The following is a 15,955-nucleotide window of genomic DNA, read 5'->3' on the forward strand; positions in this document are numbered from 1 at the left end:
CTGTCATCGTCAGGGCGTCATTATACAGAGTATAATCCAATCGTCGGTACGTTTTAAAAGCGCTTCAATCATTGTTTCTGTCACTATTATTAATATTAGCAAGATAGTTACATATCTAGCTCGAGAGAGAGAGAGGATTGTGTAGCGTTAAAAAAAAAAAAAAAAAAAAAAACATTTGTATAGGCTAGATTGTATTTGAAAAGCCTATCTACACATGATTCTATTGCATCTGCGATTGCGAAGGAAGAGCCGAGCCAATCAGAGCGCAGGTCGAGAGAGCCAGAACGTGACAGTACTGTCCTTCGCGCGGTCAGCCGGCTCGTCGTCAGCTGAAACTAATTGCATCCGGGTTCCAGTCTCGATCGAGCCCTGCCCCGCCCCGCCCCGCCCTGCCCGCGCACGCATACAAATGGCGGCGCATCGAGCACATGAAATCAGACAGCCTGCAAAGTTTTGGACTACAAGGGGATCCACTTCCAAAGTGTGGAGCGTTTGTGGAATACGTCTAATTTTCTTCGTTGGAACGAACGTCAAGGCGTCTACTGGGGAAAAAGCACACGTCACGGGCCCACGGGACCGACCACCGACCTGACCGGCTCGTGCACTGTGAGTACACAATACTTATTCCTTCGACGAAGACGCCACCTCCTGGACGTCGCGTGAACAGGCCTGCAGCGTGGGGGTGCGGGAGCCCACACTCGCCGTCTCGGGCCGGGGTTTGGACTCGCGCCCCATTTTTCCTAGTTGTTGTTGTTTTTGTTATTTCGCCCTGCATGTCACCGTTTTGTTTCATGCACTGTTAACACTCGCTTTCCGAGTCCCGGGCCAATTTCAAGCTAGGATTCTCTTCATTGTTGTTTAGTTGTCAACAGCAGCCAATGCAGCGCTATATAACAAAGATAAACACACCAAAAGTGGCTTCCACAAACTGATCCAAATTGATCAGTGTCACGGACCGAGTGGTCAAGCTCCTTGTCGCCAGCAGGCGGCGCTGCGGCGCGCCCACGTCACTGTCCAAAGAAAACGGCTGGCTCTCTGGGCTGCTGCTTCTCCTTCTTCTTCTTGGACACATTTACATTTGGACAGTCTTCCACCTGGGGAAGACCTCCAAAAGGGGCTTCTGACCCAATTCGGGTCAAGGCCTTGCCGGATGCAAATCGGGCCAGACTTGGGAACGTTTCACTGGCAGGCCCGCAGGCAGGCAAGCTAAGGTCCAGCCCCGGCCGCCGTCAGCCGAGCGGCCGGAGCGAACGAGCAAGCGCGTTCCTTCGGCTTGATGCCGGAGGTCGTTCCGCTCGATAGCCGCCCTTCGTTAGCATCCTGTTCATTCATTTTCATTTGTGAACTCGGCCGAGTGGCTGAGCCACGACGCCGTTTATCTGGCAGAAGGGATGTGAGAAGAAAAAGGCTCAGCTCAGCCGACATCCCAAAGCATTAGATGGTCGAATCTTGCCTTTTTCCTCACTCCTCCCATCATTTGAGTTCAAGTGGACCTGGTCGGTCGGCCGGCCGGCCGGCCAGCCAGGCAGCCTGACGTGTCAAATCCGTGGCCGGGCTTTCCAAATCTGAAGCGAGGCTTTCGCCGGTGACGATGAGGACGGCCTTGTTTGTCGGGAGGAGCTAACGTAAAGAGACAACTGGCCGCGATTCCAGAAATGTCACTTGAGAGAACTGCAATGGTAAGCGGGGTGAGCGTCTTTCTGAATCGAGCGTTCCTGAAGGCCTTTCTCCTTGGGCTTATGTGGCGAGATGATGTCGATAAGGTCGCCCCCCCCCCCCCCCCCATGGCGACCAAGAAGAAGCAGCCAATGAGCTGACCCGCCTGGCCACCGCCGCCTGCCCTCCCTCTTTCCCTACCTCCCTCCCTCCCTCCCTCCCAGCGCGGTGCCGCCTCCCCAACTTCACAACCCGCGTGTGCGACAGCCTCGCCACACTCTTCGCACTCCCCAGGTCAGCCAGTCTGGCTGGGCGGCCCCGCATCCTCCCCGTCCGTTGCCCCTTCCCTCGGACCATCATGCCCCCCGTCCCTCACGCGGCGCCTCGGGCAAGCCGCCCTACTCGTACGTCAGCCTGACGGCCATGGCCATCCGGAGCAGCCCGGACAAGATGCTCCCCCTGAGCGGCATCTACCGCTTCATCTCCGACAACTTCCCCTTCTACCGTCACAACGCCCGACGCTGGCAGAACTCTGTGCGACACAACTTGTCCTTCAACGACTGCTTCATCAAGATGCCGCGCGGGCCCGAGCAGCCGGGCAAGGGCGCCATGTGGGCACTGCACCCCCTTTGTGGGGACATGTTCCGCAACGGGACTTTCCTCAGACGCCGCCAGAGGTTCAAGGCCGCGCAGCCCCTGGCCAGGGGGCAGCCGCTGCTCCGCTCACTCCGGGACCCCTGCCCGCTGCCGCCGCCGCCGCCGCCACCGCCGCTGCCACCACTGCCGCCGCGCCCGCCCTTCAAGCACCCTTTCGCCATCGAGAGCCTCGTTGGCGACGCGGCCAGGCGGCCGGTGGCGACCGGCCCAGAGGACTTTCTCCCTCTGCCCTGGATGGCGTGCGGGCTCGGAGGCCGACGGCTTCCCGCCGTCCCGCTGGCCGTCAAAGCTGCTCCGGCTTGGCTGCCTCCGGTCCTGCTGGCGCCGTTCCCGCCGCCGCCGTCGTCGCCACCCGCCAAATGACTGACATGGGGAGGGCCGGTTCTGCGCAGTTTGCTGCGCTCGTCTGCCTCTTTTCCCTCAAACTCGAGCTGGCGTGTTTCCAAGCTTGTCGCACGCACCAAGGTGCCGCTGCGTGTCGGTTCCTTGCAAACTTTGTCAACTTTCAAACGTGCGGGGATGTGCTTAACATCAATTGAAAGTCAGAGAGGATGCTGGAAAGAGTTTGTCCTCTTGTGCATGAAATTGCATGCAATGGCAACTGCCGTTTTTGTTGAAAATAGTCATTTTATAAAGGCATCACATATTTCTCTCTCGCTCTGTCTTTTGTGATGACCACTTGCTCGCATTTTGGTCAAGTTGTTTGGACAAGAAGCAGTTGCTTGTGGCCTCTTTTGCAGCAGAGTAGGCAGACCTCCCGTTTGTTTGTTTGTTTGTTTGTTTTGACAAAGCACAAGCGAACCATTCATTAGTCCACAAAGTCAATTGGCTGTCAGCGGCTTCATTAAAGCCCCCGTCAGCACTTTGACTTTGGAAACGCATTGACGAGTGTGTGCGTGCGTGTGTGTGTGTGCGTGTCAGTAGACACATTAGCGTGTGTGATTGGTGAGGACGCGGCAGCCGTCCTAAAAGCCAAGTGGCTGTGACGGTGGCATCCAGAAGACGTAATGAAGAGCAAAGATGCGCTCGGCTCGGCGCTTTGTCCTTTCTCGCACGTGGACTTTGTCACAATAGGATGTGGATTGTTGTTCTCACATCAGAGAAGCAAAATGTCGCTGGTGCTGCCCTCTGGTGTGCCTGCCGTGGAAGCGACAAACAGGAGCCAGACGCTTTGCATCTATCTTTTAATGTCTGATGGACACGTGCGGCGCACTTTTGGCTTTGTGTGTGTGTGTGTGTGCGTGTGTGTGTTTCCCGCCGTCATCCAGCACACGCGCAGACGTTGACCAGGCTCAGTCATCTCCTCCGCACAAGCTGAGCAAAGCCTTCTGGTAGTCACCTTTGGTATGCTCCTGAAACAAAAGGAGAGCGGGGCGGCTGGAGGTTTCTTTGAGCCATCGGCGTGGGCCCACAATTTTGCAGCTTATGTGTAACTTGTGGCTCGGGTGCCGCTTCGGGCCGTACAAATTGCGAGCGGAGGCATGCGCATGCCGCAAATGCTGCGGCCGTGGTATCCATCAAAAAGCTCGATGGGCGGGCGCTTGCGATCATTGACGTAACGGTGCTCACGCTGATGGCGCGGTAGAGCGAGCGGCCGTGTCGCTTCTTGAACTGGTTTCTGATCTTCATCAAGTCCACTTGGCATCGAGACACCAGGATGCGAGTCAAAACTTTCTCCTTGGCGCCTTTGCCCTGAAAGGCACACAGAGGTCAGCCAGAGGTCGCTCGCTTGCATGCGGCCGCATGCATGCACGCACTGCGACGCCGGTACCCTCATAGCCTCGTCCAGTCTGTCGGCAAAGTACATCTGCTTGTTCTCCAAACACGCCACTGTGCGCGCACACACACACACACACACACACACACACACACACACACACACGAGTGTAAAAGTGGCGTGAGAGTCAAGGAGGGAAGAGAGAACGTACCCAGGGCCAGCAAAGATTTCTCCAGGTCCCCTTTGACTTCCTTGCGGATGCTTTCCTTCATGTCGTACGGACTGTAGCTCTTGTAGCGCTCAAAGACTAGCGCGCGCACACATGGAGCAGCTCGTCATGAGCGAACGGTGGCTGACCATGTCAAAGAGGGGAGCGAGCGCAGCGCACCTCTCTGCAGGTGGGAGACGCTCCTCTGCGTCAGAATGGAAATCCACACAGCCACGTCAGTCCCTTTGCGCTTCATGCCGGCGTCGTAGAGGCTCTGATGACACAAAGGGGGCGCGGCCACAACTCAATGACTTACGGATGGACTCAGCCATCGAGGCGGGCGGGCGAGCGAGCCAACCTTGGCGTCGTCATCGATCTTCTGGTAGTCGACGACGTTGGATGCCCGCTCTCGTTTGGTCTGAAGGCGACAACAAAAGAGCGGCTGAGTCGCAGGCACGTCGGCGCGAGTGGGCCTCAAGCGGCGTGAATTTGTGACCGGCCTGAACGAGAGCCAGCAGCAGCTTGGCCACATCTCCTGACGTGTCCCCTGCGATGTCTTTCTCCAGCTCTTTCTTAAATACTGAGGGAAGGAAGGAGGGAGGGAGGGAGGGAGGTACGAAGGAGGTTTTATGCTCTTGAATCTGCCACGTCGCTCACGCCGGTCGGACCTTCGCGATACACTTTTTGGATGTCGGACAGTTCTCGCTCGTTTCGGGAGCAGACGATTTCGATGAGCGTCTCCTCGTCGGTTCCCAGGCCCTGAGGCGGGGGGAAAACATAAAAAAGAACCGACAGCCCTCCGTTACTTCTCAGGCATGTTGTCTGCCGGTCTAGTTGTGGTGGTTTTTGTCGTGGTCATTGCCCTTAAAGTCATCGCCACCGTCACCGGCGTCTTTGTATTTGTCGCCGGCGTCGGATGTCCTCGTCGTTGTTGTCATAATGGTTGTCCCGTCCGTGTTGGCGCCCGACGCACCTTCATGGCAGCTTTGAGCTCCAGGGCGTCGTACTGGGCGGGGCTCTTCATCAGGCCCAGCATCAGCGCCTCCAGCGATCCTGACAGCGCCCCCTTCAGGGCCGTCTGCAGATCCTGAAACGCAAGTGAGCGTGTCATGCGGCCGAGGCCGCAAGGTGGCGGCGGCGGCGACGGCAGTGGCAGCCTCCCACCTTCTTGACGAGGCGCTCGTACTCAAAGGCGATGTCGCGCCGCTGCTCGTGCGACCTTCGCGTCAGAATGTCGATGATGCTTTGCTCGTCCACCCCTGAATGTGCAAACGCCAAACCTCAGCAATCTACAGCGAGCCGCCTTGTCAATTGGGCCAGTCTGTCGTCATTCCAATCCAATCGCTATCGATCACGCTAATAACATTGCCGACCTTTGGTCCGGAGGGCTGCGTCCAGTCGTGCGGCGTCACTGATGGGATCAAAGTCCCGGTAGGCGACTACGGTGGGAAAAGTAGGCTCCGCCTCCTGTGCGGGACACACCGCACTTTTGATCCGGCTTCCGGCTCGGCGCTTCTTTCCTCGGCGGTCGGACTCACCTCGCCGTACGACAACGTCAGCTGACCCAGAAACTCGGACACCAGCGCCATGGCGATTCCTCTGACCTGCAAACGCACGAGGGAGTCGGGAAGCGCTCGAGGATTCCGGGGACGGGTTGGCGAGCGTTTGCGGGAATCGCAATCTGGGGCGTCGGTTGGGGACGGGCGGGAGGCGGCCCCGAATGAAAAGGTGCCACCCCTGACCGGGGCCACGGTCCAACTTGCCCGAGCCCCGTCTACATCCAGCGGAGCCACGGTGAACCCTCTGCACTATGCACTTGGGCGTGTTTGCTTGGGTGGGGCGGCGGGCGATAGGACCCGCAATAAAATGGACACGTGCTGACTTTTGACCGCCATTTCCCGTTCACCTCGAGCAGAGAAGAAAAGAAAAAAAAAATCCCCCCTAACCCACGAGCACGAAAGCATTCACGAGGAGCTGAAAGAGAACGATTGAAAAAGAAAAGCCTGTCAAGTTGCTAGACGTCGAAACCAAGCAAGTGGGGCCAAAACGCAACGCCGGTCCCTTTTGAGCGCTGGTCTGTACTGTGTTCTGGAGAATTTTTTTCTGATCCAGCAAATGAAGGAAGCGCAGTCGCCGGGATGCGGACTGGCCCGAGAAAGCGCGTCGAGCTGACAAAGCAAATGTCTGAGTTGCGCTTCTTCTTACCTTCACGCCTGCCCGCAGCACGCACACACTGGCAGGAGAGATGAGCTCTTGCTCTTTAAATGCGCCGCATGCCGTCATGCCCACGCCCGAGCGGAGGCCGACCTGGGCTGGGCTGGGCTGGGCTGGGCCGGTGCGGGCCGGACGCCACCCCTCCGCTGGGCCAGGCGTGTCCCGTTGCTGTGGCGACACGCACCTGTGTCAACAAAACCGTGGTAAAAATTCTTTTTGCACCTTGCCCATTGAGGCCGTGGCTAATGATTAGCGTGTCCTCTCTGTCGCTGTCAGCGGAGTCTCCTTTGACGACACCATCTTTGTTTGTTGCCGCATACGAGTGAATTGCAATTGTAAAAATGTTGTTTTTTTTTCCTCCATCAAGACTGAGAGAAAAAAGAAGACCCACAAGACACCAAATGAAAACAGCCACAAGACACCAAATGAAAACAGCCACCATTTCTTGTGGTGGACCAAAAAGAAGACATGAGCATCGGGAGCCCATTGGATGCGCGCGCGCGCTCCCCCTCTAATTGTCCTGCCCTAATCCGCTCCCACGCCGCCTCTTAAGTTCTCACGCACGCACGCTCACTTATCCCGAACCTGAGCTCAAGCCCGCTTCTCGTCATCGCCCCGCAAGCTCGCAGCCACGCCGCCGTCAGCGCTCTGCTTCTGGTTCCCAGTTTCGCCGGTGTGAAGGAGATGCGAGCGGAGGACCGCTCAATCAGTCAGGTCGGGAGAAATCGTGATTCTTTTCCGGGTGCCGAACGCGAAGCGCGCCTGCTTCTGTCACCTGCCGTGCAGAAGAGCAGAGATCGAAAGTTTAGACAGCGCATTGGTGTCGAGGAAGGAGGGAAACGTCTCCAACAGGCGTCAAACGACACATGAGACCAAAGTTAGCTTTTATTTGCGGCATCATGCTGTGGAAAGCGCTTTCCTTGGCTTCTTTCTGAACCTGAACGCAAATGTCCACCTGGGGGGGCGAGTCTCGGACTTCTCTCTCGCTCTCTCTCGCTCTCTTGCTCGCTCATCCTTTTCTTGCTTTGAAGGGCCTCCGTTGTTTGCCTCCACTTGTCCTCGGTTTGTGCCGTCTTCCCGTTTGAAAAGAAAGAGGAAGTCGTAGCTAGCGAGCTCGCCACATTGGCCAAAGTAGCCGCGCGGAAGGTCAGCCGGCGCTCTCAAAACGCTGACGTGCTAAAGCCAGCGTTTTGACAGCGCAAAGAGGATGAAGATGAAGGCGCCTGCCGCTAATTGGATGAGACCAGACTGCAGCGCAAGCATTCCAAAAACAATCGTGTGCACATGGAAAGCAAAGAGACAAAAAGAAGCATAGAAAAAAAACAAAGCTCTGGGCCGGCTCACTCACGCGCTCAACCCGCCCGCTCACCCACTCCTTCATTTGCACACGCGTGAAAAAAAGCAAAGCAAAGAAAAGAACCGGGTCCATGTCGGCCTTTCGCAGTGAAAAAGTTGAAGATGACGAGCTGGCTGCTCCAACTGGTTCCCCGCCCCCCCGAGAGCAACCGACTTCAGGAACCGGTCAGAAACTCCCACTCAAAGGCAGGCTCGGTGCCGTTCCTCGCTCACTTGATTGATTCTTTTCACCAGCAGCTCAGCAGCACCCGGGATGAGTCCAAACAGGAAGTGGCCTCGTCTCATGGGAGCCAGGCCTTCCCTCCCAACGTGGAGCAGGCGGCCGTCGCACGGGGCCGCGGCGCTCTGCCCTCGGCCGTCTTCCCGGACGCTACGGCGGCAGGTGAGACAGACTCCGCCTCGCCTCGCCGCGCCGCCTCCTTCGTAGCGCGCAGACCAGCGCGCAGCTAGAGAAAGCCCTTTGTCCTTTTTACTCGCTCGCTCAGTCACGCGCCTTCCGGCGGAGTCCACGCGTGGGGACACCGTCCCGGCTGGGTGAGTCTCTCGCGCAGGCGCCTGCGGCGAGGCCTCTGAGGCACTTCCTCCACGTCTCCCCTTTGCAGTATTATGGGATGGATCGTCGGCAGCCTGGAGCGCACCTTGCCCCGGCCCGCGCGCCAGCAGGTGAGCAGGCATCCCAACAGGCATCCATCCGAGCATTTGGCGCTCGGCGGTGTGATCGCGCAAGCTCTGAATTCTGAATTCTGAATTGAAGCCATTTGGCCTGCAACTTGTTGGATTTCCTCACACCATTGACACGGTCGCAGTAGTTTGGGAAGGCGGGAGCTTGAAATCGGTCGACTACACTTGAAGAAACGAGTCACCGCCGTCAAATCAAAAAATCAAGTTGCACTAAATGTATTCGTTACAAAGGCCAAAGTATGACTTCAATCCTTGTCAATGTTTCGGCGTTTTTTTGGGGTGTGTACCAAACACTCGCCATAAAACCAGTCCTTTTGCCTCACGCAGGAAGCTGACGATGACGTTCAAGAGTGTAAGTGGAATATGAAAGTGGTGTTTGACACCAGTCTTTGACAATCACGCGTGCGCTAGTGGCTTGTAGCTCCATGACGCAAATAAGCAGATAACCGTCAAAGCGCTTACGGCGAGCCGCTCGCCGTCGAGTCTTTAGCCAGCCGGCCGAATGTATTGACGCGACAAGGTGCAGCTAGCGGACGCGCGCTCTTTGGCAGTCGCGCGCTTTTTAGCAGTCATGCGCTCTTTAGCAGTCGCGCGCACTTTAGCACCCACGCGCACTTTAGCAGTTAGCCTCTCACATGCCCCTCACACTTTATGACTTTTAGCGGTTGTGAAGAGGAGCCATCTGCAACCTTTGGATGTCCAGCCGTCAGCAAAAGACACCGATGAGGAGAAGCGGGGGGACAACCAGGTGAGCTGGCCGTCTTCCATCCGGTAGCAACGATGGCAACATCGAGTGTGCCTCGCTCTATACGCGTGCGGTCTTCAAATTGACTTTGGGGTCGCTCTTGCGTCGGCACCGTTCGAAGGATTTCACCACCGAGAACTGTCGAGAGAGTAAGAGAAAAAAGGGAAAAAAAAAAAAAAAAAGGAGGCCTTTTCCTCTCGCGATACCGACTGAGAAGTGTTCCTACCGCCTCGCTGTCAGGTGAAAAGCAGCCCTGCCCTGCCCTGCCCTGCCCTGCCCTGCCCTGCCCTGCCCTGCCCTGCCCTGTCCTGCCCTGCCATGCCATGCCATGCCATGCCATGCCATCTGGTCACGCTCTGCGTGCTCGGTTGCAGTTTGAAGATGAGGGCCCGACTCCGCCCGAGGAGAACGTCGAGACGGATGCCGGCCAGGCGGTTCCAGCTCCTGTGGAGGAACGGTCGGTCCTTCCTCCCGCCGTTTTTGTCTGTGCTCCCATCGGAAGTCCGACGCCGTAAAATGTGCGCTCGTGTCCAAGCAGCCTGCGGCGGCAGCGTCTGGAGGCCGCCCGCGTGGCTGAGGACGTGGCCAGGAAGGCGGCGCTGGAGGCCGTGCGACGGCTGGAGGCGGAACACTCGGCTGCCTCGCGCATCCGACAGTGAGTGGCCTCTTCGCACAATGTAGCACGGAACCTCGCTCGCTCGCTCGCGCAAGCATCTTCCCATTTGTCGTTCACGGTCAACAGACTTCCAAACATCCCGGAGGAGCAAAACGAGGACCGGCCCGGGTGAGTTGCCGTCCCGCCTGAGTAGCTTCCCGCCAACGCCAAGTTGCCAACCCCAGGCACTAACCGCCAAGTTCTGCTCGTGTGTCATGGAATCCTCGACAGGCGCTCGGCCGGCTCACCGGAAGTCACGGGCGCCCTTTCCGCGAGTTCGGCCGGCCGGCCAGACGACCGGGTAGAGTCACCCTGGAGACCCGAAGCGGCTGTCGATTGCTGTTCAGCAGGTCTGCGACTGGAAACGGGAATCCCCGAGATTGTTACGCCGCCACCGAGCTGCTCCCCCGAGCCCGCACTCAGGTGACGCTCAAAGGCCGCCCAAAGAAAGCCCGCCGCCCTTTGTTTCACGCTGGCCTATCGCACTGAGCCTGCCCGCGACGATATTCATCTGATGGAGATCGACACGTTTTTTTTTATTTTTGCTAAAAAACATCCAAAATTGAGGAGCAGTTGTACGTGTTAATACGCGTCCAATGATAAATCGAGAGGGCTTGAGCAAAAGCTGGACTTTTTCATTCCATTACGATACAACGATCAGCTTTTGAAGAACAATTTTCACCGTGCGTAGAAGAAACAAAGTGCGTGCTCGCCTGGAGAAATTACACCGAGTGTAAAAGCCAAGCGCCGTATCACTCTTTGTCGTGGTCTCGGCCCAGCGGGACCGCAGAGCTCTCGGCGGACCAGGAGGATGACGACGACGACGCCGACGAGTCGGTGAGGGTCGGACCCGAGTCTGAGACCTGTCGAGGGGACTTGCTGACTGCAGAGTGAGCGAGCGAGCAGGAATCCTTACGCCAGCCAGCCCCTGCTCTATATGCCATCTTCACGTCCCCGGCGCGTGTCGTTTCCCAGCGTCCGTCCGGCGTCTGCGGCCAGCGTCGGAAGCGTCGTGGTCCAGGACCGCCTCTTCCAGCTGGTACGGCTCTTCAAAGGTCGGACGGAACGCCACAAAGACCGTCTGGTGGATCCGGACGATTCGGAGCAGGAAAGTCCCACCGCCTGTAAGTGTGACTGAACGTCAGCGGCGACGACAGCGTTGATCTCGGCCGCGTCGGTGCCAATAGCCGCTATTGTTATACAAAACGGCCTAGGGACTATTTTCATGTGACCGCAGCTCCCAGCAAAGCTCCGCCCCCCCCACCCTCACCCCCACCTGGAGCAGACGAGATGGAAGCCCCCATGGGTGGAAAGGAAGAAGAAGCTGTGTTACGCCTCGACATTCTGGGACATCCACTTCAAATTCCCAAACTCACATTGCCCAAATGGCTCGGAGCCATGGCGGAGTTCCGGTTCCCCTCCAGCATTGACCCGTTCACCGGTTTGTATCCAGAGACATTTTGCCAACAGGTTAGAACCACCCAAGAAGCAGTACCCCAAAACAAGGCTAACGAGACAAGCTAGACAGATTCTATTGATAGCTCTATTCTATCGACAACTCTGGAGCAAATCAAGAATGGTTTTAGAACCTGTCTAGCGGAAGCCAAGAGGCATTCGAGAGCGACGACACCATCATCTCAGTCTGCAGTTGTGTTTCCCTTCCGGCACGTACAATGTTTTGTCAGTCCTCCTGTGACGCGTCAACTGTGTGGGCCTGCAGACTTGGTCTACGTGCTGTGGCTGTTCTTGGTGGTCGCGGCCTGGAACTGGAACGTTTGGCTGATACCCGTTCGCTGGGCCTTTCCCTACCAGACCCCGGAGAACCTCCACCTTTGGCTCCTGGTCGACTACACCTGCGATCTGGTTTACATTGTGGACATCCTGGTCTTCCAGCCCCGCCTACAGTTTGTCCGCGGGGGGGACATCGTGGTCAGGAATCAAAGACACAAGTCGACTTGTCTTTTTGTCTCGTCTTCTTCCTGTGTCTTCTTCCCCCTCTCACCGCGTCCGTGACGTTCCGTTTCAGTGTGATAAAAAAGCCATGCAAGAAAACTACATGACCACCGAGAGATTCAAGGTACGTACTATGTCGGGCAAGCATCTAATGTACAACTATTTTGGAAGCAGTAAAGTGCAACTCGAGGAATTCTAGGGGTGACCTGGAACCACTTTAGTATCAATCTTGACACAAGGGGCGGCAGGCATTCGAGGGATCAGACAGGGAACCAGTCTCTGACACATCTCGAAAAAAGTCAAGATAAAGCGGACCAGTTCGAGGCGCGCGAACCCTAACCCATCCAAAGCCAGCCGAGAAGCGGCCCGAGAGGGACGCGCTAGAACGGCTTTGGAACGAGTCAAGTACACATTGAGAAACAGGCTGGGCCAGTCTACGCTTACCGGTTTGCGGTCCTGCGCCCGCAGATGGACGTTATCAGTCTGTTTCCCATGGAAATCTTCTACTACTGGACAGGGGTCACGTCTCTGCTAAGATTCCCTCGCCTGCTCAAGGTTTTGTTCTGTTTCTGAGCTTTTGGTGTGTGACTGGAGATTGACGTGATTCCAGTGAAGCGTCTCTCTCTCTCTCTCTCTCGCAGTACCATGTTTTCTTCGAGTTTAACGACAGAATGGAAGCGGTGATGAAGAAGGCCTACATCTACAGGTAAGCTAGGTAGCTTTTGGTGTCTGGAGCGGGGGACTGATGTGGTGATTGTGTCAGGGTGATCCGGACCTCCACCTACCTACTGTACTCTCTGCACATCAATGCGTGCCTGTTCTACTGGGGCTCCGACTACCAAGGCTTAGGTTCAACCAAGTGGGTTTACGACGGAAAAGGCAACGCGTAAGGACGTGAACCGGCTAGCGTTGACTGTTAGCGAGTCGGTTTACCTTCCTGTGTGTCCAGTAACATCTACCGATAGCACATAGCCTATCATGTAGCCTGTATGTAGCTTGACGTCCTTCCGTGCGCCCGCTGTTTACATAAAACCTAGTAGCATAGCTTGTAGCGAGTCGGTTTACCTTCCTGTGTGTCCAGTAACATCTACCGATAGCATGTAGCCTATCATGTAGCCTGTATGTAGCTTGACGTCCCTCCGTGCGCCCGCTGTTTACATAAAACCTAGTAGCATAGCTTGTAGCTTGACCTCCCATTCAAGTTCCGTTACAATTCTTGCTAAGATCTCGTTTTGATGCTTCTGAATGCCGTTTGCCTGCCTTAACCCTGCCCTGCCCTAACCCTGCCCTGTCCTAACCTTAACCCTGCCCTAACCCCACCCTGCCCTGCCTGTCTTTCTTCCCTGCGTGTGCAGTTACATCCGATGTTACTACTTTGCGGTGAAGACGTTGATCACCATCGGTGGTCTTCCTGACCCAACCACCGTCTTTGAGATCTGCTTCCAGCTCATCAACTATTTTGTGGGCGTCTTCGCTTTCTCCATCATGATCGGACAGGTGGGTGGTAGCCGAGGATAACAAACTCCCTGGACCCAAGCCTGACCGTATCTTTCAGATGAGGGACGTGGTGGGGGCGGCCACGGCTGGCGAGAACTACTACCGGGCCTGCGTGGACGGCACCGCCAAATACATGAACTCGTATGACATTCCCAAGGCCGTCCGTAACCGGATCAAGACCTGGTACGACTACACGTGGAAGAGCCAAGGCATGCTGGGTAACTCACCGCCACCGGCGCGACTTGTGTGCGTCACATTTGGAGTGCGGTGTGTGCACGGCGTTTGGGTCATGGGTATGTGTGTGTTTGTGCGTGCGTGCGTGGGCGCGCGCGCGCATCATTGCGCTAAGTAGACGAGCAAGAGTTGCTGCTGCAGCTTCCTGCCAAGATGAGACTGGACATGGCTGTGGATGTCAACTACTCCATCGTTAGCAAGGTGGCGCTCTTCCAGGTCAGGGGCTCCCAACATTACAGACACACACACACACACACACACACTCTCGGAGACAGCAAGCCTTGATCAATTGCCCGCATGTGTTAGGGTTGTGATCGTCAAATGGTGTTTGACATGCTGACAAGACTCAAATCTGTTGTCTACCTGCCAGGAGACTTTGTGTGTAAGAAGGTCAGTGTCCACCGGTGCTTATCAATGTGTGTGTTTGTGTACATTTAACGTGTGTGTGTGTGGGTGCGTGCGGGCGGGCGTGCGTGCGTGCGTGCGTGCGTGCGTGATGCAGGGTGAGATCGGCAGGGAAATGTACATCATCAAGCAGGGCGAGGTCCAAGTGGTGGGCGGTCCAGACCTTCAGACAGTTTTTGTCACCATCAGGGCAGGTTCAGTGTTTGGCGAGATCAGGTCAGTCAACATACTATGTCAATATGTGTGGACAGAAACTCAACTACTCAAGGGATGATCAAAAATAGAGGGATTATCTTTTTTTGCTCCGTCGACGGCTAAAAGACTTCCTCAAAGCAAATATTGGTTGGGTTCCTCAATTGTAGACAATCTGTGCCACTTGGTTGATTCTCTACGGTCGCACCTCGACGCACATTTTACATGCTCCGGAAGAAGGCGGCGGCGGCGGCAGGGCGTGACAACGACATCGAGGAGCCAAGTGTGGAGGAGACGTTTAAAAACAGAGATTGCTCGAAGTAGACGTAGATAGATGGGAAATAGACGTGGATGCGGACAGGACGTCAAGACAGATGTAAAGTCCAGGACGTGGCGCTGCCAACTTTGTCATTGGTCAGTTTGTTGGCCGGGGGCGGAGGAAACCGTCGCACTGCCAACGTGAAGGCACATGGATTCGCCAACCTGTTCATCCTGGACAAGAAGGACCTGGCGGAAATCCTGGTTCACTATCCAGAGTCCCAGAAACTTCTCCGCAAGAAGGCCAAGTAAGCAAGCAAGCCAGAACTCCGGGGTGTTTGGCGTGGTCCTGGCCGAAAAGTCCGTCACGTACGTTCCGTGTTACCCTTCAGGACCATGCTGACTAAGGACAAGAAGCCGGAGGAAAAGGGAGGCGGCAAAGAGGCCGCCCAGGTCATCCCGGTCCCACCAGACACGCCCAAAATGTTCAAGGCGGCCATGCGGGTGACGGCGCAGGCGGGAATGGCGGGAACCTTCGCCAAACTCAAGAAGCGCTCGGGCCAGACTCAGGTGAGATTTGGTGCTGGTTTTTGCTCTGCGGTTTGGGACGGTTCCTCTGCCAAGAATGTTATGGTTAGGCAGAAGGGAACCAGTGAAGGATTCCAAAGGCATGGAGTGGGCGCATCCCCCACTCTGATGCTTCAACAGCGGTCTCGGTAGGGCGCGAGTCAATGATTCCAAACGCAAGGGGCGCATCCATCCCCCACTCCCATCACCGTAACGGGATCCTTCAAACAAACAAACAAAGGCGACATTTGCAAGATAAAGGAAAACGTGAGCTCTCCAAGTCATTGGGACAGCCGGTGGCCTACGGGGAGCTCACGGCCTTTGGACTGTTGTTTTGCAGGCTCCGGCCTCTCCTTGCCCACCGGCCGTCACCATGACATCGGCGACGGAAGGGGAGGAGCTTCTAGCGGTGGAGGCGGTGACAGCCAAAGACCAGCAGCAAGTGGACGGAGCAGAGACGGGAGTAGGGGAAGACGCCAAGTAAAAGGCTTCCGACTCTTCACCATCTTCCTCAGATATGTCGAGCGGCTTCTTGCTAGATAACGCTGAGAACTCTCAAATCCCGTCCAATTTGTAGAATCCAGACCTTTGCCTCGCAGCCCGAGCTTTCTCCGCTAGCGCCGGCCGTAAACAAAGCCTAATCACCCACTAGCCACTGTTTACAAACACTGAAAAAAACTCCACACTGCGTCCTGTAATGTTTTTATTGTAGTCTCGACACGTCACATTAAATGGACAAGAAAGCCAGAGCGACAGGAATCTTATGTGTTTGATTTCACATCAACTCCTGGAAGCCTGCGCAGACAGACAGCCCAAACGAACCAATCAAGCAGCCAGCGTGGAAAAAACAACAGCGTTTTCTTTGAAAAGAAACCCTAACCCCTTGCAGCTGTATTCATTTACTTTTTTTTTCTTCATGTGTTTTGTTTTTGCATTCAGTATAAAATAATAATAATGATA

General features: G+C 56.0%; 3 protein-coding genes across 6 annotated transcripts; 2 read left to right on the forward strand and 1 right to left on the reverse strand.

Moving 5' to 3' along the window:
* The first annotated feature begins 613 nt into the window (after positions 1-613).
* Positions 614-6,834, forward strand: LOC148401197 (forkhead box protein B1-like). The gene has a single exon (XM_088370899.1). The coding sequence runs from the start codon at positions 2,080-2,082 to the stop codon at positions 2,674-2,676; it is 597 nt and encodes a 198-aa protein (XP_088227025.1). The 5' UTR covers positions 614-2,079; the 3' UTR covers positions 2,677-6,834.
* On the reverse strand, positions 3,484-7,592 carry LOC148401198 (annexin A2-like). 2 transcript variants are annotated; one of them, XM_088370897.1, is made up of 15 exons: positions 7,408-7,592; positions 7,038-7,227; positions 6,444-6,636; positions 5,777-5,842; positions 5,612-5,705; positions 5,403-5,497; positions 5,212-5,325; positions 4,907-4,997; positions 4,739-4,818; positions 4,597-4,656; positions 4,419-4,512; positions 4,242-4,337; positions 4,085-4,143; positions 3,883-4,005; positions 3,484-3,665 (listed from the first exon to the last, which is right to left on the reverse strand). In XM_088370897.1, the coding sequence occupies exons 2-15, from the start codon at positions 7,061-7,063 to the stop codon at positions 3,606-3,608; spliced, it is 1,251 nt and encodes a 416-aa protein (XP_088227023.1). In that variant the 5' UTR covers positions 7,064-7,227; positions 7,408-7,592; the 3' UTR covers positions 3,484-3,605. The 2 variants fall into 2 exon arrangements, with proteins under 2 accessions (XP_088227023.1, XP_088227024.1); XM_088370898.1 differs by lacking the exon at positions 7,408-7,592 and having other exon boundaries at positions 7,038-7,242.
* cngb1a (cyclic nucleotide gated channel subunit beta 1a) lies at positions 7,024-15,744 on the forward strand. 3 transcript variants are annotated; one of them, XM_088370890.1, is made up of 27 exons: positions 7,025-7,166; positions 7,897-7,973; positions 8,043-8,190; positions 8,294-8,342; positions 8,411-8,471; positions 8,817-8,841; positions 9,152-9,237; positions 9,609-9,691; positions 9,773-9,889; positions 9,977-10,018; positions 10,121-10,312; positions 10,669-10,779; positions 10,865-11,013; positions 11,127-11,330; positions 11,610-11,818; positions 11,916-11,966; positions 12,311-12,397; positions 12,484-12,548; positions 12,606-12,701; positions 13,198-13,339; positions 13,398-13,557; positions 13,692-13,789; positions 13,880-13,963; positions 14,076-14,194; positions 14,590-14,736; positions 14,821-14,998; positions 15,336-15,744. In XM_088370890.1, the coding sequence occupies exons 2-27, from the start codon at positions 7,911-7,913 to the stop codon at positions 15,477-15,479; spliced, it is 2,910 nt and encodes a 969-aa protein (XP_088227016.1). In that variant the 5' UTR covers positions 7,025-7,166; positions 7,897-7,910; the 3' UTR covers positions 15,480-15,744. The 3 variants fall into 3 exon arrangements, with proteins under 3 accessions (XP_088227017.1, XP_088227016.1, XP_088227015.1); XM_088370889.1 differs by having other exon boundaries at positions 7,027-7,166; positions 12,606-12,728; XM_088370891.1 differs by lacking the exons at positions 14,590-14,736; positions 14,821-14,998; positions 15,336-15,744 and adding an exon at positions 14,341-14,517 and having other exon boundaries at positions 7,024-7,166; positions 12,606-12,728.
* Positions 15,745-15,955: the final 211 nt, after the last annotated feature.

The sequence above is a fragment of the Syngnathus floridae genome, chromosome 3 (genome assembly GCF_059516105.1).
Source record: "Syngnathus floridae isolate MCC-2025c chromosome 3, RoL_Sflo_1.0, whole genome shotgun sequence".
Lineage (NCBI taxonomy): Eukaryota > Metazoa > Chordata > Actinopteri > Syngnathiformes > Syngnathidae > Syngnathus > Syngnathus floridae.

Excerpts from the sequence above, each read along its gene's own strand:
- cngb1a (XM_088370889.1), top strand. The coding sequence starts at position 7,911 with ATGACGAGCTGGCTGCTCCAACTGGTTCCCCGCCCCCCCGAGAGCAAC. Across the intron at positions 9,238-9,608 it reads AGAAGCGGGGGGACAACCAG|TTTGAAGATGAGGGCCCGAC; the intron begins GTGAGCTGGCCG and ends GCTCGGTTGCAG. Across the intron at positions 9,890-9,976 it reads GCTGCCTCGCGCATCCGACA|ACTTCCAAACATCCCGGAGG; the intron begins GTGAGTGGCCTC and ends CACGGTCAACAG.
- LOC148401198 (XM_088370897.1), bottom strand. The coding sequence starts at position 7,063 with ATGACGAGAAGCGGGCTTGAGCTCAG. Across the intron at positions 4,998-5,211 it reads AGCTCAAAGCTGCCATGAAG|GGCCTGGGAACCGACGAGGA; the intron begins GTGCGTCGGGCG and ends CCCCCGCCTCAG. Across the intron at positions 4,144-4,241 it reads GAAATCTTTGCTGGCCCTGG|TGGCGTGTTTGGAGAACAAG; the intron begins GTACGTTCTCTC and ends GTGCGCGCACAG.
- LOC148401197 (XM_088370899.1), top strand. The coding sequence starts at position 2,080 with ATGGCCATCCGGAGCAGCCCGGACAAGATGCTCCCCCTGAGCGGCATC.